The sequence below is a fragment of the Mus caroli genome, unplaced genomic scaffold (genome assembly GCF_978045245.1).
Source record: "Mus caroli unplaced genomic scaffold, Mus_caroli_1 scaffold_11, whole genome shotgun sequence".
Lineage (NCBI taxonomy): Eukaryota > Metazoa > Chordata > Mammalia > Rodentia > Muridae > Mus > Mus caroli.
Window position 1 is genome coordinate 4869883 of NW_028227266.1, and position 19506 is coordinate 4889388.

General features: G+C 38.9%; 1 protein-coding gene and 1 pseudogene across 1 annotated transcript in view; one reads left to right on the forward strand and one right to left on the reverse strand.

Moving 5' to 3' along the window:
• Window positions 1-286: 286 nt before the first annotated feature.
• Angptl5 (angiopoietin like 5) overlaps window positions 287-19506 on the forward strand; it is a 34685-nt gene continuing 15465 nt past the window's right edge. Inside the window, 6 exon segments of the mRNA XM_085844400.1 lie at window positions 287-394; window positions 10239-10291; window positions 10293-10357; window positions 10360-10377; window positions 14806-14909; window positions 15612-15705. Coding sequence (XP_085700526.1) covers window positions 287-394; window positions 10239-10291; window positions 10293-10357; window positions 10360-10377; window positions 14806-14909; window positions 15612-15705 — 442 coding nt within the window.
• On the reverse strand, window positions 12172-12658 carry LOC110302505 (destrin pseudogene; annotated as a pseudogene).

Below are 19506 nucleotides of genomic sequence, written 5' to 3' on the forward strand. Positions count from 1 at the left end.
GGGAATCTTCAACCAAGATGTAAATAAAAGATAAATAAAAGAATTAGATGGCCTTATAGGATGCATGGGTTTGTGCTGTAGGTATGAAGCAATGGGAATGATTTGTGTCAGTTAATATGTGAGCTGTCTTCTTTTTTTACTGAGCAGTGTTGTTTTAGAGTGAGGGCTTGGAAGATAGTACGTACTGGCATGTATTTGTGCTGTACAACTTCCAGAAAATTTTAACTGATGACTTTCCACAGAGAGCTGATATTTGAGGAAATGTTTTTATTAATCCAAGAAAATTATGATGTATACATCCCATGCATCACTCTTGCTCTTAAATGTATGTATTTTCATTTGTGGAGAAGGTGTACATGACAGCTGTGTTCATCATTCTATGGAAAGAATTTTAGCAATATTATTTTAGCTTAAAAAGCCATTTTAGCTTTCAAGATATAATAGAACAAATACAAATTATAAAACAAATTTATGGAACAATTAAAATTTCATTTCAAAAGCTAAGGCTTCTTAAATGTTACATTTTTTCAAGATAAGAAACTAAATTTAAGATCACTTTTAAAGAAAGTTCTCAAAGATTGTTTAAAGACATTTTAATTAATTGGTTCCCTATTATGTTTGGTAATGAAACATCAGACAGGTAATAAAAATCACTCTTTATATGTCGCGTCCACTCTCGACCAGCAAGAACGACACAACCACCAGTCCTTCTAACAGCAGTTTATTCAGCAAACTTCAGTCTTCATCTCCTTTCTCTCCATCTATATCTCCCCTGAACCCTGGGCCTCTCACTCTTATATACTCTCAGTTCCCATCCACTCACAGCAGGCCACGTCACCTCACCAGGTACGCAGCTTCAGCTAATCAGGGCAGCAGGGGCATATCTCCACCAAAATGGATTCGCCAGTACCCTGGTGCACCTGCGCAGCTCTCACGATGATTGTGGCTTATTTTCAGGTGTATGAGGAAGTCAGGTGCAAGTCATAAGACTTAGCTGCAGTCCATGGCGCCTTCTTGGGACTGCTGCCACACCCACTCCTCACATTTATAGAGAAAGATAATATGTAAACTTTGACATTTCAAATGAAGCCCTGTGGGTAGTTAAACAGGATGTAAGGATATCTTATCTAAAACCAAATCAGAGTGACAGCTTATATAGAGTATGTAATGTAAGGAATAGCAGAGGATTTGAATACCTGTAGATTTAAGTGTTGGTTTACATTTTTTAATGTCAAAAGTGTATTTACCTCCCCTTCCTTCCATCCCTCCTGCCCCTTCTGGTTGGTCCTTGCTTCTGGGGCAGACCCCTAGTTGGTCTGCTCTTGTAAAGATTCCATATCCCAATCAATCCTAGAAGACCTGCTGCACTCAGAGCAATTGAGGACCCTCTGCACTCAGAGTAGTTAGACCCACTGTACTCAGAGCAGTTGAGAAGTTGAGGACCCTCTGCACTAAGAGCAGTTGAGGATCTGCTGCTCTCAGAGAAGTTGAGGATTGGCAGTAGTCAGGTCAGTTGGACAACAGCTTGACTGTTCCATGGAAGACCCAACAGTCTGAAGGCCTCCCAGGAGATCTACTGCAACCAGTGCAACAGATCAGCAGCTTCTCTACTCCTGTGAGAGCCCCCAGTTGGAAGGTCCCATAGGTGGTCTGATACAGCCAGGGCTTTAAGCCTACCAGGAGACCTGAAGCAACTCAGGGACAAAAGAGGCAGACTTCATACAGTCACCCAGATCAACAAACACCAGGGATATCCAGATGGCAAAAGGCAAGTGCAGGACCATAAACAACAGAAGCCAAAATACATGAGCATCATCAGAACCCAGCTCTCCCAACACAGCAAGCCATGAATACACTAAAAACACCTGAAAATCAGGAATCTGTCCTAAAATCCTATCTCATGAAGATAATAGCATTCTTTAAGGAGGATATCAATAACTCACTGAAAGAAATACAGGAAAACACATATAAACCAGGTGAAGGAATTGAATAAATCAATCCAAGATCTAAAAGTGGAAGTAGAAACAATAAAGAAAAGATAAATGGAGGCAAACCTGGAGATGGAAAACCTAGAAAAGAGGTCAAGAATTACAGATGTAAGTATTACCAATAGAATACAAGAGATAGAAGAGAGAATTTCAGGTGTAGAAGATACTGTAGAAGAGATTGACACAGCTGTCAAAGAAAAATTCAAAACATAAAAAACTCCTAATCCAAAGCATCCAGGAAATTCAGGACACAATGAACAGACCAAATCTAAGAATAGTCAGAATAGAGGAGAATGAAGATTCCCAAGTCAAAGGACCTGAAAATGTCTTCAACAAAATCACAGAAGAAAACTTCCCCAACCTAAAGAAAGAGATGGATATGAAGGTATAAGAAGCTTATAGAACACCAAATAAATGGGACCAGAAAAGAAAATCTCTTGTCACATAATTATCAAAACACTAAATGCACAGAGCAAAGAAAGAATTAAAAGCTGCAAGGAAAAAAGGCCAAGTCCCATACAAATGTAGACCTACCAGAATTACACTAGACTTCTCAACAGAGACTATGAAAGTCAGAAGAGCCTGGTCAGAGGTCATGCAGACTCTTAAGAGAACATAAATGCCAGCTCAGGCTACTATACCCAGGAAACTCTCAATCAACATAGATGGAGAAAACAAAATATTCCTGGACAAAACCAAATTCAAACAGTATCTATCTATCAACCCAGCCCTACAGAAGATCCTGGAAGGAAAACTCCGATACAAGGAAGATACCTGCACCAAAGAAAGAACAAGATATTAAGTGTCTCACAACAAAGTCAAAAGCAGAGATCCACAAGCACATAAAACCACCTACAAAAACAAACATCAGGTACCATCAGTCATCTCTCTTTAATATCTCTCACTATTAATGGACAACTCACTTATAAAAATATATAAGCTAACAGATTGGATATGCAAACAAGATCCATCATATGAGAAACACACCTCAACAACAAAGACAGACACTATCTCAGAGTTAAAGGATGGAAAAGGGTCTTCCAAGCAAATGGTCCCAGGTAACAAGCAGGAGTTGCCATCCTAATATCCAATAAAATAGACTTTCAACCAAAAGTATCAAGTGTGATAAAGAAGGACACTTCATATCCACCAAGGGGAAAATCCACCAAGAAAAGTCTCAATTCTGAACATTTATGCCCCAAATGCAAGAGCTCACAAATTCATAAAATAAACTTTGCTAAAACTCAAAACACACATTGAACCCCACACAATAATATTTGGGAGATTTCAACACCTTACTTTCACCAAAGTACAGGTCATTGAAACAGAAACTAAACAGAGACACAGTGAAACTAAGAGAGTTTATGAACCAAATGGATTTAACAAATATCTACAGAACATTTCACCCTAAACCAAAAGAATACACCTTCTTCTTAGCACCTCATGGTACCTTTTCCAAAACTGACCATATAATTGATCACAAAACAACCTTCAGCAGATACAAGAAGATTGAAATAATACCATTCATCCTGTCAGATCACCATAGCCTAAAAACTACAGAAAGCCCACATACATGTGGAAACTGAACAACTTTTTACTCAGTGATAACTTGGTCAAGGAAGAAATAAAGAAATTAAAGACTTCCTGGAATTTAATGAAAATGTTCACACATCATGCCCAAACTTATGGGACACAAAAAGAAGCAGTGCTAAGAGGAAAGTTCATAGCACTAAGTGATTTGGTAAAGAAACTGGAGAGATCTTACACTAACAACTTAATAGCACACCTGAGAGCTCTAGAACAAAAAGAAGCAAACTCGCCCAAGAGGAGTAGAAGGCAGGAAATGCTCAAACTCAGGGCGGGAAATCAACCAAATAGAAACAAAGAAAACAAAACAAAGAATCAGCTAAACCAAAAGCTGGTTCTTTGAAAGAATCAACAAGATAGATAAACCCCTAGCTAAGCTATCTAAAGAGCCAAGAGGCAGAATGCAAATTAATAAAATCAGTAATGAAAAGGGAGTCATAACAACAAAAACAGAGGAAATTTAAAAAATCATCAGATCCTACTATAAAAGCCTATACTCAACAAAACTGGAAAATCTAGATGAAATGGATGGTTTTCTAGACAGATGCCACATACCAAAGTTAAATCAAGAGCAAGTAAATTATCTAAACAGGCCCATATCACACAAGAAAATAGAAGTCATTAAAAACCTCCCAACCAAAAAAAGCCCAGGGCCAGGTGGATTTAGTGCAGAATTCTATCAGACCTTCAAAGAAGACCTGATACCAATTTTCCTCAAACTATTCCATAAAATAGAAACAGAAGGAACACTACCTAACTCATTCTGTGAAGCCACAATTACTCTGATACCTAAACCACATAAAGAACAACCAAAAAAGAGAACTTAAGACCAATCTCAGTTATGAGTATCGATGCGAAAATACTCAATAAAATAATTGCAAACCGAATTCAAGAACACATCAAAACCACCATTCATCACAATCAAGTAGGCTTCATCCCAGGCATGTAAGGTTGGTTTAAAATACGAAAATTCATTAACATAATCCACTATACAAACAAACTCAAAGAAAAAAAATCACATGATCATCTCCTTAGATGCAGAAAAAGCATTTGAGAAAATACAACACCCCTTCATGTTAAAAGTATTGGAGAAATCAGGAATTCAAGGCTCATACCTAAACATAATAAAATCAATTAACTGCAAACCAACAGACAATATCAAATTAAACGGAGACATACTTGAAGCAATCCCACTGAAATCGGGGACAAGACAAGGATGCCCACTATCCCCATATCTATTCAATATAGTACTCGAAGTGTTAGCTAGAACAATGATAACAAAAAAAGATCAAGGGGATACAAATTGGTAAAGAAGAAATAAAGGTATCACTATTTGCAGGTGATATGATAGTATACATAAGTGACCCCAAAATTTCTACCAGAGAACTTCTCCAGCTGATAAACAACTTCAGCAAGTTGTTAACTCAAATAAATCGGTAGCCTTCCTTTATAGAAAGGATAAACAGTTTGAGAAAAAAAAATTAAGGAAACAATTCCCTTCACAATAGCCACAAATAGTATTAAATATCTTGGGGTAACTCTAACCAAACAAGTGAAAGACCTATATGGCAGTAACTTCAAGTCTCTGATTTTTGAAAGACGCCAAAAATATACAATGGAAAAAAGAAAGCATCTTCAATAAATGGTGCTGGTCTAACTGGCTGTCTGTATGTAGAAGAATGAAAATAGACCCATATTTGTCACCTTGTACAAAGCTCAAGTCCAAGTGGATCAAGGACCTTAACATAAAGCCAGATACACTGAATCTAATAGAAGAGAAAGTGGGAAAGAGCCTTGCACTTATTGGCACAGGGGGAAATTTCCTAAGCACAACTCCAGTGGCCCATGCTCTAAGATCAAGAATTGATAAATGGGACCTCATGAAACCGGAAAGCTTCTGTAAGGCAAAGGACAGTAAGACAAATCAGCAACCTACAGATTGCGAAAAGATCTTCACTAACTCCACATCCAATAGAGGACTAATATCCAAAATATATAAAGAACTCAAGAAGTTAATCACCAAAAACCAAACAACCCAATCAAAAAAATGGGGTATAGAACTAAACTGAGAATTCACAACCAAGGAATCTCAAATGGCTGAGAAGCACCTAAAGAAATGTTCAAATGTTAGTGATCAGAGAAATGCAAATCAAATGGACCCTGAGATTCTACCTTACACTTATCAGAATGGCTAAGATCACAACCTCAGTTGATAACACATGTTGGAGAAGATGTGGAGAAAAAGGAACACTCCTCCATTTCTGGTGAGATTGCAAACTGGTACAACCACTCTGGAAATCAATCTGGAGGTTCCTCAGAAAATTGGAGATAGATCTACCTGAAGACCCAGCTATACCACTCTTGGGAATATACCCAAAAGATGCTCCACCAGGCCAAAGGGGCACCTTTTCCACTGCGTTCATAGTGGCCTTATTTGTGACAGCCAGAAGCTGGAAACAACCTAGATATCCCACGACAGAAGAATGGATAAAGAAAATATGGTTCATTTACACAATGGAATACTACTCAGCTATTAAGAATGAGGACATCCTGAGTTTTGCAGACAAATGGATGGAACTAGAACATATCATCCTGAGTGAGGTAACTCAGACCCAAAAGGACATGCATGGTATATACTCACTAATAAGTCGATATTAGCCAAAAAATACAGAACACACAAGATACAGTCCACAGAATTCAAAAAGTTCAACAAGTTGAAGTGTCTAAGTTCCACTTGGGAGAGAGAAGAAAGCTATCACAAGTGCGGGAGGGAGAGTCCTAGGAGGGAAAGTGGATAGGGAGTGGTGGGGTGTTGGGGGGGGGGAGGGAAATCTGATCTAGTATTGGGTGAGGGAAAAGGACTGAAGCCCTGAGGGCCAACAGAAAGAATGTAAGTAGACAACCTCAGGAAATAGGAGGTTGCCCCCCCCTCTCCGCCCCCAGAATGCACCAGAGACCTTTGAGGCAAGAGACTCCCAGGACTCAAAGGGAGGGACCATAGACAAAATGCCCAACAGTAGGGAGAGGGAACTTCTAGAGCTCACCTCCAGTAGGAAGACAGGACATCAAGTGAGGAATGGGGTTCCATGCCACCGTCACACCTCTGACTCATAATTGTTCCTGTCTGAAAGAATTACAGGGATGGAAATGGAAAGTAGCTTGAGGAAAAGAAGATCCAGTGACAGGCCCAAAGTGGAATCCAGCTCAAGGGGAGGTCCCAAGGCCTGACACTATTACTGAAGCTATAGAGAGCTCACAAAAAGGGATCTATTGGTCAGTCTTCCACTAGCAGCCTTTGGATGAAGACGTAGAACTCTCAGCTCAGCTCTGCCTGCACCATGCCTGCCTGGTTACTGCCATGCTCCCACCTTGATGATAATGGACTGGACCTCTCTGAACCTATAAGCCAGCCCCAATTAGTTTTTTTTTTTTTTTTTAATAAGACTTGCCTTGGTCATGGTGTCTGTTCACAGCAGTAAAACCCTAACTAAGACAGAAATTGGTACTGGGAGTGGGATATTGCTGTGATAGGCATGACCATGCTTTTATTTGAAAGAATGTGGATTTTGGGACTTTGGATTTGGAAGGCAGTGGAATGCTTTAAATGGGGCTTAATGGGTCAGCCTAGTAGGAATATGGAAGACTTTGTTGATGGGAGTGATTTGAACTGTGTTGACCTGGTCCAAGAGATTTCAAAGGAGAAGAATTTCAGAATGTGGCATAAAGATTGATTTTGTGATATTTTGGTGAAGAATGTAGTTACTTTTTGCCCTTGTCTGAAAAGTCTGCCTGAGGCTAAGGTGAAGAGACTCAGATTAATTGCATTGACAAAGGAGGTTTCAAAAAAGCCCAGCAGAGACTTGTTCTCTGGTTAAGTCTTATGAAGACAAGTTTGAACAAGCCTAGCAAGCTTAGAAAGAAAAAATATAAAATATATGGTTCAAGTACTAAAGGGGTACCAGGAAGTGAAATGGAGCAAAATCCTGTGTTGTAGAAGATAACAGAATAAGGGTGTGGGACCTTGGGGCAAAATCCTACCCAACTAAATTTAGATCCAGGCATGGTGGTATATATCTTTAATTTCAGGAGACAGGCATGCTGATCTCTGTGTTCAAGGTCAATCTACAGAGCAAGATCCAGAACAGCCAATCTTAGGTAGTGAAGGAGTTGGAGAACAGAAGGTTGGTGATAATGTAATAGAACAAGGGGGCCATGTTCCAGCTCCTGCAAGCAGCAGAACTCTGCACTTTCAGCCATGTGGCTCTGGCTTTAAAGTGAATAATAGAAAGGGCTACTTGGACAATCAATGCTGGCTAGCTGGAGCTAAGAAATTGGTGGTGATTAAGAAGAGACCAGCGTCACTGAGGTGAAATCTTCTGGGAACTGTTTTCTTCGAGCACATAGAAGCTATGTTCCAGAGATAGCCAAGGTTGTACCTTGTGCTGCAGCTGGACTTGGTAATGTGTAAGAGCCACCCAGGTGGTACTGGTTTTGAAGGCATGAAAGTGTCATGAAGAACAGCTGAGGCTTGGCACTGTGAGAGGTCATGGAAGGCCATTGGAGAAGGTATATCGTCAGCTGTAGTTGATGGCCCAGGACTGAAGGGGTCATGCAAAGGAATTGAGGCTTGGCACCCTGAAGAGAGCCTATGATAGGCTATTGGTGAAGCCTAGTTGGAGTGGAACACCCCAGTGTATTGAAGATGTCAGTACCACGGGATGATCACCAAGAACAGCAGCCTTAGTGGAGTAGATCAACCTGAGCTTAGAGTGCTACAGAGGGCAGAGCTGGAGAAGTAATGCCAGCCCTTAGGAGGAGTCCAAAAGATCAAGTGGAATCCCAGACACTGAAACAAGAAGCTGTAACATTGAAATTGCTTTGGAAACACAAAGTTGTTAAAGATGCTAGAGCCATGGGATACATGCTGAGGAAAGCTGCTAACAGGAAGTGGAACCAGCCCAGGAGAAAGCAGTTTGTTGCAGTCAACAAAGATGAAAAAGGAGTGGAGATCTGAAGACTGCTTTGACATCAGCCATGGAGATACAGAGTTACTGGTTACTGCCATGCTCCCACCTTGATGATAATGGACTGAACCTCTGAACCTGTAAGCCAGCCCCAATTAAATGTTATTTTTTATTAAAAAAAAAAAAGGGATCTATCATGACTGCTCTCCAAAAGACCCAACAAGCAACTGAAAGAGTCAGATGCAAATATTTGCACCCAACCAATGGACAGAAGCAGCTGACCCCCGTTGTTGAATTAGGGAAGGCTAAAAGAAGCTGAGGAGAAGGGCAACCCTGTAGGAGGGCCAGCAGTCTTAATTAATCTGGACCCATGAAATCTTTCAAACACTGCACCACCAAACAGACAGCATACACCATCTCATATTAGGCTCCCAACACACATACAGTAGAGGACTTCTGGGTCTGTGTTCATTCAGTGATGATGCATCTAACCCTTAAGAGACTGAAGGGCCCAGGGGTTTTAGAGGTCAGGTGGGGTGGGGTTTGGGGGCATCCACCTGGAGACGGGGTAGGGTGGGCTGGGGAGTAGTTGTGGAACATAGAGCAGTTGGAGGGTGGATGGGGGGATTGGGAATGGAATATGGAGTGTAAAAATTAATTAAAAATAAAACAAAGTAAAAAAAAAAAGACCAAATGGAAGTCAGAAAAAAGAAGTATATTTACACCAAAAAAGTGTTTTGCAACCAAATAAATTCCAAGATTCTCTGGTTGGAAAAAGAAAAAAAAATTCTAAGGCAGCAGCACAGATACTAATAATTTAATTCTTTAATATACTAAAATTTAAGAGCCTTACTGAAAAACAGAATATCTATAATACATTAAAAAATCAGTTCTGTCCTGTCAGTTATTATGGAGGCACAGACAAAGAGCAAGAAATTTAGAATAGTCTGTGTAGCAAAATATAAGTTCTTTACAAGGGCAAATATCTTTGTCATATACTTAGTTATATACTAGTCTCTCAGTGTCTAGTAAAGAGGATAAACTTGTTACAACTTTCAATAGGGCTGTAAAATAGGTACAATTTAATCAAAGTATGTCTTGATATTGAAGAGACTAATTGCATGCAAACAGAAACTTTCTTAATGTGAGGTGTTATATTTTTAATGATATGTCACCAAGTTTTGCAAAGCAAAATTCCATATTTATAATTTTATCAATGATAACATTAAAATCTATGTTATTTTTTTCAAGTCTTTAACTATTTTATGTGAAAACAAATCTTCCCACACATTTCTCTACAGTCTTAAAGAGTTGGTAGCACTTGGTTAGAAGTACTGGATCACCTGAGGGATTTTCTTAGCCCTTTTCCAGGGGATTTTATGTCCTGTCACATTCAAGTGTGTTGAAAATATAGGTTAAACTGGCAAGTCATGGTAGTAGCAAACCCTAAGCATGTATGTCTGGAGTTCAAGAAGACAAAGAGACAATGCAAGTACTGACGCAAACCAGAGTTTACCTTAAGGGCTATTTGTGGGAATTTAAAACAATTAGTTCAGCTTATATTTTAAGTGATCATCTTCATTGTATATTCCAAATTTTAATATTTTTTTCTACAGTCTTCATGCTGTGTAGAAGGTCTGGCAGCATAGTTTATGCCATCACTCATGCATTTTTCTTGTTTCTGTTTTATAACCTGAAGGATTCTCTAGTAGGTAACAATGTGGAAGATAAAACTAAACTCAAAGAGAAAAGTCAATGATACTGTGTACAAGGAGGATTGTAGAGAGTCATGTGATGCTAAGACCAAAACAACTCAAGAAGAAAACATTTTATGTGCAGTAAGTATTAAAAATTAACTCAGGTATAAAGAGATCAAACTTTGACAGAGAAAAATATGCTTTAGTTTGTTTGTTTGTTTGTTTGTTTTAGGTTACAAATGCTTCCTTTATTATATAAGGCCAGCATTGCTACTAAGTTCAACTGAGTGTGTATCTCTACAGTATTCAGTGCCATGCCTGTGACATTATCATTTCTAAAAGTTGTTGGGCAGTCCTGTGTCATCCATGGTACCTGCTTTAGTTTCACACACAGCTGATAAACTGCTCTAGGGATTTGCATCCTACCAGGCCCCAGAGGAAACATAATCAACACCCTTCTACAGTCTACTGTACCAGATGCAGCAGTTTTGAAGAAGAAATTACAGATCAAAAGCATCTTGGTTTATCAGTACACTGCTTTGTCATTTTTCATTAATAAAGTAGATTGCAATGAAGCCCTAATATTTTGCAGATTGCAATGAAGCCCTAATATTTTGCAATATAATTAGTTGTTACAAGACACTCAACATTCTTCTGAGGCTATACCATGATTTCTAAGACAGAAAGTCACACTAAGCCGTGTCCCAGCCCAGGGAGCCTCTTGTTGCAGGTACAGGATGCTTCCTGCATTCCAGCACCATGCTCTGGTGCTTTGCAAGATCAGCGTGAATTTTAAGCAGACACGAGTCTGAAACAGTCTCATGACACATCTGATAGAAAAATTTTAAGACTGCCTGGCTTAGTCTTACTGCTGTTAGTGTATGTTAGGTGTTGTATACATTATAAAGAAAATTATATCTCATTATTTTGTTTAAGTAAGGGAAAAATAGAGAATTTGGGTCAAAATTATACATAGATTACAAACACTTTTCTAAACAAAAGAGACAAAGTAATTGCTGAGGTTAGCAAAGATTAGTAGTTCTCGTCACATTGCCTTGTACTGTTTTGTGAACTGTGTCATTAAAAATCCTGAGCTTAACAAAATCTTTACAAGTCACCTCATGAAAATAGGCATTTGGCACCCATGCAAGGAGTTACAGAGACAAAGTTCGGAGCTGAGACCGAAAGAAGGACCATCCAGAGACTGCCCCACCCGGGGATCCATCCCAAAAACAACCACTAAACCCAGACACTATTGCATATGCCAGCAAGATTTTCCTGACAGGACCCTGATATAGCTGTCTCCTGTGAGGCTATGCCAGTGCCTGGCAAATTCAGAAGTGGATGCTCACAGTCATCTATTGGATGGAACACAGGGCCCCCAATGAAGGAGCTAAAGAAAGTACCCAAGGAGCTGAAGGGTGTGCAACCCTATAGGAGGAACAACAATATGAACTAACCAGTACCCCCAGAGATTATGTCTCTAGTTGCATATATAGCAGAGAATGGACTAGTAGGCCATCAATGGGAGGAGAGGCCCTTGGTCTTGTGAAGATTATATGCCCCAGTACAGGGGAATGCTAGAGCCAGGAAGCGAGAGTGGGTTGGGGAACAGGGGGAGGGAGGGCATAGGGGATTTTTTTCAAACTAGGAAAGGGGATAGCATTTGAAATGTAAATGAAGAAAATATCTAATAAAAAAAGGAAAGAAAATAGGCATTTGGCCAATAAGAATTTAATTCCACACCAATGAAACTTTAGAGGCTAGATTTATGTAGGGTAGTGTTTGCAGACACTCTATAATTTTTAGTTTACTCTAAAAGATGACAAGACAAATTCCTCAGTGGAATACTGGCCTAATATATTTGCTTTACTTATATAGTGAAATGATAGTGTTAACTATGGAAGCTTTCAATTCGTGGCACTGACTCATGATCTACACAGGAGATCCTTCATAAGCTACAATTAAGGAGCCATACTTTTCAGCAGTACTAGTCTGATTGAGGTCTTCTGGCCCATTTGCTTGATACTCATGCTTTATACCTGGAAATTTCTTTTTGATGGCATCTTTCAAGCTTGCATAGATCATTTTACTTTTTAGAGGTGCTAGTTCTGGTGCTCACAAGAACATCAGCTCTTCTTTCTTGGATTCCTTGGTTTCAAAGCTGGCATCATACAAATCATAGCAACAATCTTTTTCAGGAAGCATTCCAACAAAATGCTTGAAAGGATCAGTTATGGTGACACTAACATCTCCCACCAAGATCTCTTTGCCTTCTTCAATGACTATGCACTTTTCGTCTGCACTGAGACAGAAAATGACAGCCTTCTTTCTTGATTTCTTCTGGTGTGGAGCACTTCTGAACTTTCATGTTGTAGAAAATGCAACACACTTTGTCTGGAACTTGATCTCCTGAGGCCATGTTCGCAGGGGTGGACTTTGGGAGGAGAGATAGGAGCCTGACCGCAAAGTCTGTGCACCTTCCTCCTCTGGGTAGCAAAAGCAGGAAAGCAAGTGCCATGCCTTAGTTTTATAAGGGTTATTTTATATTCTTGTCACCTAAGGCCAGATGTTTTATGTAATAATTACATACTTAATAAATATTTGGTAAGTCAGTGGAATCTTCCTTCCAGGGAGTCTATTAGTATCTACACACTACAGAAAGAAGGGCAAACCAGAGGGCTCTGATAAGAGGGATACATTAATTTACTAGGGACTGTTTTACTCCCTATATCTGATCCCTGGAAATTTCACTTTAGTTTTTTTTTTTCTAGTTTATCCACCCCACTGAGGCTGTTTCTAAAAACAAACATATTATTACTGAAAATCACAATAACTAGTGCAATAAACATAGTATAAATGTAGTCATTTGAAGTAGAAAAGTGTTACAATTAGGGTTTTAGTCAATGTAATTGTGCTGTAGTCATGGTGCAGGAATTCCTATCATTTATTACATACATGGGGTACAGGGAGGAAAGACAACTGGTGTAGGGGAGCTGATGATTGATCCAGTTCCTATGGACAGTTAAATGCAAGTCAGGGAGTGCAAAAAGCTGACCAAATGTGGTTAGTTTCTGTGTAACATAAGTGTCCCAAGCTCTAACCATGAATTCACTTTGTTCCCATAGGACAGATATGGAAATTCAGGGGAGAACTAAGAGAAAGCAAGAGACTAGAAATATGAATGAGAGATGCAGCTGGATGAAATAGACTCAACACTGTTAGAAATTATTAATGCCATTCTAGTGCTAGTGTAAATAAGCATAGAAATACTTACCTTTTCAAAAGGCATCTGTGAAATATGGGCCCTTTTGGTAAAGAGGACATCATTACTGTTGTTGTCACAGGTGAGAATCTCTCAGTCTGGGAAACAGTCATAGTTGATGTTTATTTCCTGGGTCATCGTAGTTTTATTGTTGTTGATATTTAAAATATTTTATTTTTATGTGTGTGTGTTTTGTCTACATGAGTGTATGTATGTGTACCACATACATGCAGTACCTGAGGAGGCCAGAAGCTGTTACATCCCTTGGAATCTAAGTTAAAGCTGGCTACAAACCACTGAGTCCTCTGCAAAAGAAGTCAGTGCTTTTAACTACTGAGTCATCTCTCAGGGATGGTTTTTGGTGTTAAAAATATTAGACACCTATAGGGTTGCAGATCCCTTTAGCTCCTTGGGTACTTTCTCTAGCTCCTCCATTGGGGGCCCTGTGTTCCATCCAATAGCTGACTCTGAGCATCCACTTCTATGTTTGCTAGGCCCAAGGATATCCTCACAAGAGACAGCTATATCAGGGTCCTTTCAGCAAAATCTTGCTAGTGTATGCAATGGTGAGAGGCCCATTGGTCTTGCAAACTTTATATGCCTAAGTACAGGGGAAAGCCAGGGCCAAGAAGTTGGAGTGGGGGTGGAGAGTGGGGGGGGATCATGGGGGACTTTTGGGATAGCATTGGATATACAAATGAGGAAAATACCTAATTAAAAAAAGGATAAATTAAAAAAATATTAGACACAATGACAGGATGGCAACATGATCTCAGATGCCTGAAGAGAAAGTATTTGTAGTGTTTGTGCAGTCTTTTTAAAAATAAGGAATAATGAATATTTTCAATCAAAGGAATCAGTCAATCAGAGGGAAATGTATTATGAAAGTTCAGACAGAAACTAACCCGAATCTTAATGTTTTTACATTTATTTACTTATTACTTTATATTTAGTGTGTGTGTGCACCCACATACTGGGACACACATGGGGTCAGAGTACAATTTTCAGGTGTCAGATTTTCCCTTCTACCATGTGGGTCCTAGGAATTGAATTCAGGGTTTCAAATTTGTGCCAGGTACTTTACCCACTGAGCTATATTTCTGGTCTCTTAAACAAATAAAAATTAACTAAAATATATAGTTATACATTTAGATAAATTGAGATACTATTCTCTATCCCAAATCAATGAAATTCATGATTTTCCCTGTAACATTTTATTATAAAATGTTACAGGGAAAATCATTATAAAACATTATATAACATTGTTTTATATAACAATGTAAAAGTCATTTTTTCTCATTAAGAAAATCTGCAGAATTCTATTGTTTTTTATTCAAGAAGTACTAAAAACCTATTAAGAAATGTAATGAGTGAGCAACAAACATCTTTGAATTACTTTTCTCCTCAGGTATGGAATTCTTTTGGCATTTCATTGCATTGCGTGTACACATTGACATAGCTGGCTGGAAGTATAGTCATTTTATTTTATGCATTAATGTTCAGCAGCTATGATCTGAGAAGCAGTGTAAATATTGCAATGAAGCAGCGGCCTTCCTTCAAGGGATAGTGAGAAAACAAATATGGAAAAGTAGAGATAATCTGAATTCTGTCAGAATGATATGGGAAGCCTCTCACAAGAGAGAGCTTGTGAGCTGAGCAGTGAGAGATGAATAAATGAATAAAGGTTGGGTAAGGAGGGGACAGCATTCCTTTCACAGGGCACTGATGAGTTGGTACAGGGGTGAAAGGGCTACTGAGGTTGGGAATGTGTAAAGAATTCTGACTGAAAGAATAAGGAACTAAATCTTACTACACCATGGGACATTGAGTGTAAGAGCAAGGAAACATCATTCCATTAACAGCTGGTGTAGAGGATGAGTCCAGAAGACAAAAAGGAGGCAGTAAGAAACCCAGCAATTCTTCAGGCACAGTAAGAACAGAGCAACAGGGGCAGGAACACTATTGAGTGAACAATTGCTATTTATGTTTTTGTGGTGTTAAAACACTAAGAATCCAATTTAGAAGAAGAGAAGGCATCCCTTTGCAGGCTTAGAGACAACATTTATATAATTTAGTTAAGTATAACCTTGCTTTGTGTGTCTGTGTTTAGATTAATGAGCTCATGAATCAAGTTCTCCTTTTGACTACAGAAATTTTTAGAAAACAGCTGGATCCTTTTCCTCCTGGGGCTGTTCAGTCACATGGTAAAAGTACTCATATTTCAGCTTTCACACTTCTGTTTTAATACTCAACAATTTCTGGACAGCTTGGTGCATTGAAAAGCTTTTGAACACACCGATCACAGTTTCTTAACAGCCTGGAGGACTGGTATCTGCCGTTAACCCAGTTACACCATGTGTCCTTGCCTAGGCTGAGAGACTTTTCCACTGTCTGAAGCCATAGCTATAGAGTAAGATTCTGCATCTGCTGATGTTCGAGTAACTGTAGATGCTTTGTCCTGAGCGTCCCACCATGGCCTTTTATTAATAAGTATTTTTCACTCAGAAGAGAAGTTTCAGAGCTCCCCACCCTCATGAAAAATGTTTTGTTTTTTTCTCACATATTTCAAACTGGGATATAAGAATTAAAAGGAAAAAGACATTTAATACAGAAATAAATATAAAGTTAACTTAAAAATGGAACTTATACAAGTCCCTTCCGGTTGGTGCCAGACCCGGGTCACCTTGGGTGTGAACTCGGCGGATGGTCCCACAGTGCCCAGAGGACTCTCCATACGATCCTAGGATCACTGGTGAGTGAACCACAACATCTGTTCCAAACTAGTTGTGATGGGCCTGTGACAGCAGGAGCAAGGACACAGGAGCCCTGCCTGACCAGAGGCTCGGGTTCCTTCTGATCAGTACTTGTGTACCTTGGTTTTGAACAAACCAGACAGCTCCATGGTACTCAGAGGAGACACTACTTCCAGACACTGTAACATGCCCAGGATCTTAGGATTCCAGGGTCCCAGGATAACAGGAGCTGGGTCACACTATTAGGGTCTCAGAGGAAGCTTGAGTGTCAAGAACTCTGACACACCCAGAATCTCAGGCTCACACGAGCCTGGAATCACAGGATCACAGAGAAAGCTGGACTCTGAGAAGTCCTGAATCAACTGGGATTATAGGAAGGATTGGCTCCAATCAGATATATTGAGGGCAGCAAGCACTTGAGATAATCAGATGGCAGGAAGCAAGTGTAAGAAGAGAAGCAAAAGAAACCAAGGTTATTTGGCATAATCCCAACCAAACTCTCCCACCATAGCAAGTCCTGGATACACCATCACACCAGAAGACCAAGACATGGATCTAAAGTCACTTTTCATGATGATGATGGAGGATATAAAGAAGGAAATATAGGAAAACATAGGTAAACAGCTAGAAGCCCTTAAAAGAGGAAACAAAAAAATCCCTTAAAGAGTTACAGGAAAACACTACCAAACAGGTGATGGAATTGAACAAAACCATCCAGGATTTAAAATTGGAAGTAGAAACGATGAAGAAATCACAAAGGGAGACAACTCTGGAGATAGAAATCCTAGGAAAGAAATCAGGAACCATAGATGCAAGCATCAGCAACAGAACACAAGAGATGGAAGAGAGAATCACAGGTGCAGAAGATACCATGGAAAACATGGACAGAACAATCAAAGAAAATGTAAAACCCAAAAAGATCCTAACTCAAAACATCCAGGAAATCCAGGACAAAATGAGAAGACCAAACTTAAGGATAATAGGTATAGATGAGAATGAAGATTTTTAACTTAAAGGGTCAGTAAATATCTTCCACAAAATTATAGAAGAAAACTTCCCTAACCTAAAGAAAGAGATGTTCATGAACATACAAGAAGCCTACAGAACTCCAAATAGACTGGACCAGAAAAGAAATTCCTCCCGACACATAATATTCAGAACAACAAATGCACTAAATAAAGATAGAATATTAAAAGCAGTAAGGGAAAAAAGGTCAAGTAACTTACAAAGACAGAGCTATCAGAATTACACCAGATTTCTCCCCAGAGACTATGAAATCCAGAAGATCCTGGACAGATGTTATACAGATCCTAAGAAAACACAAATGCCAGTCCAGGCTACAATACCCAGCAAAACTCTCAATTACCATAGATGGAGAAACCAAGGAATTTCATGACAAAACCAAATTCATACAATATCTTTCCACAAATCCAGTCCTTAAAAGGATAATAAAGGGAAAACTCCAAAAAAGGAGGGAAACTATGCCTTAGAAAAAGCAAGAAAGTAATCCTTCAACAAACCTAAGAAAACATAGCAGGAACAGAATCCCAGTTCTAACAATAAAAATAACAGGAAGCAACAATTACTTTTCCTTTATATATCATAATATCAAAGGACTCAATTCACCAATAAAAAGACATAGACTAATAGACGGGCCACACAAACAGGAAACCACATTTTGCTGCTTACAGGAAACCCACCTCAGAGACAAAGACAGACACTACCTCACAGTGAAAGGCTGTAAAACAATTTTCCAAGCAAATGGTCCAAAGAAAAAAAGCTGGAGGAGCCATTCTAATATTGAATCAAATTGACTTCCAATGCAAAGTTATCAAAAAAGACAAGGAGGGGGCACTTCATACTCATCAAAGGTAAAATCTTCTAAGATGAACTTTCAATTCTGAATATCTATGCTCCAAATGCAAGGGCAGTCACATTTATTAAGGAAACTTTAGTAAAGCTCAAAACACACGTTGTACCTCACACAATAATAGCAGGAGACTTCAACACCCTACTCTTATTAATGGACAGATCCTGGAAACAGAAACTAAACAGAGACACAGTGAAGCTAACAGAAGTTATGAAACAAATGGATTTAACAGATATCTACAGAACATTTTATCCCAAAACAAAAGGATATGCCTTCTTCTCAGCACCTCATGGTACCTTCTCCAAAATTGACCATATAATTGCTCACAAAACAGATCTCAACAGATACAAAAATATTGAAATTATCTCATGCATCCTATCAGATCACCACGGACTAAGGCTGATCTACAATAACAACATAAATAATAGGAAGTTAACATTCACTTAGAAGCTGAACAACACTCTAGTCAATGATTCCTTGGTCAAGGAAGAAATAAAGAAAGAAATTAAAGACGTTTTAGAGTTTATTGAAAATGAAGCCACAACATACCCAAACTTATGGGGCACAATGAAAGCATTCCTAAAAGGAAAACTCATAGCTCTGACTGCCTCCAAAAAGAAATTAGAGAAAGCATACACTAGCAGGTTGACAGAACACCTAAAACTCTAGAGCAAAAGGAAGCAAATTCACTCAAGAGGAGTAGAAGGTAGGAAATAATCAAACACAGGGCTGAAATCAACCAAGTGGAAACAAAAAGAGCTATTCAAAGATTCAACCAAACCGGGAGCTGTTTTTTTGAGAAAATCATCAAGATAGGTAAACCCTTAGCCAGACTAAATAGAGGGCACAGGGACAGTATCCTTATTAACAAAATTAGAAAGGAAAAGGGAGACATAACAACAGAACATGGGGAAATCCAAAACACCATCAGATCCTACTAGAAAGGGCTATACACAACAAAACAGGAAAACCTGGATGAAATGGACAAATTCCTAGACACATACCAGGTACCAAAATTAAATCAGGATCAGATTAATGATCTAAACAGTCCCATATCCCGTAAAGAAATAGAAGTAGTCATTAATAGTCTCCAAACCAAAAAAAAAAAAAAAAGCCCAGGACCAGATGAGTTTAGTGAAGAGTTCTATCAGACCTTCAAAGAAGACCTAATTCCAATTCTCCTCAAACTATTCCACAAAATAGAAACAGAAGATACTTTACCCAATTCATTCTATGAAGGCACATTTAGTCTGATACCTAATCCACATAAAGACCCAACAAAGAAAGAGTACTTCAGACCAATTTCCCTTATGAATATCGATGCAAAAATACTCAATAAAATGATCACATATGGAATCCAAGAACACATCAAAATGATCATC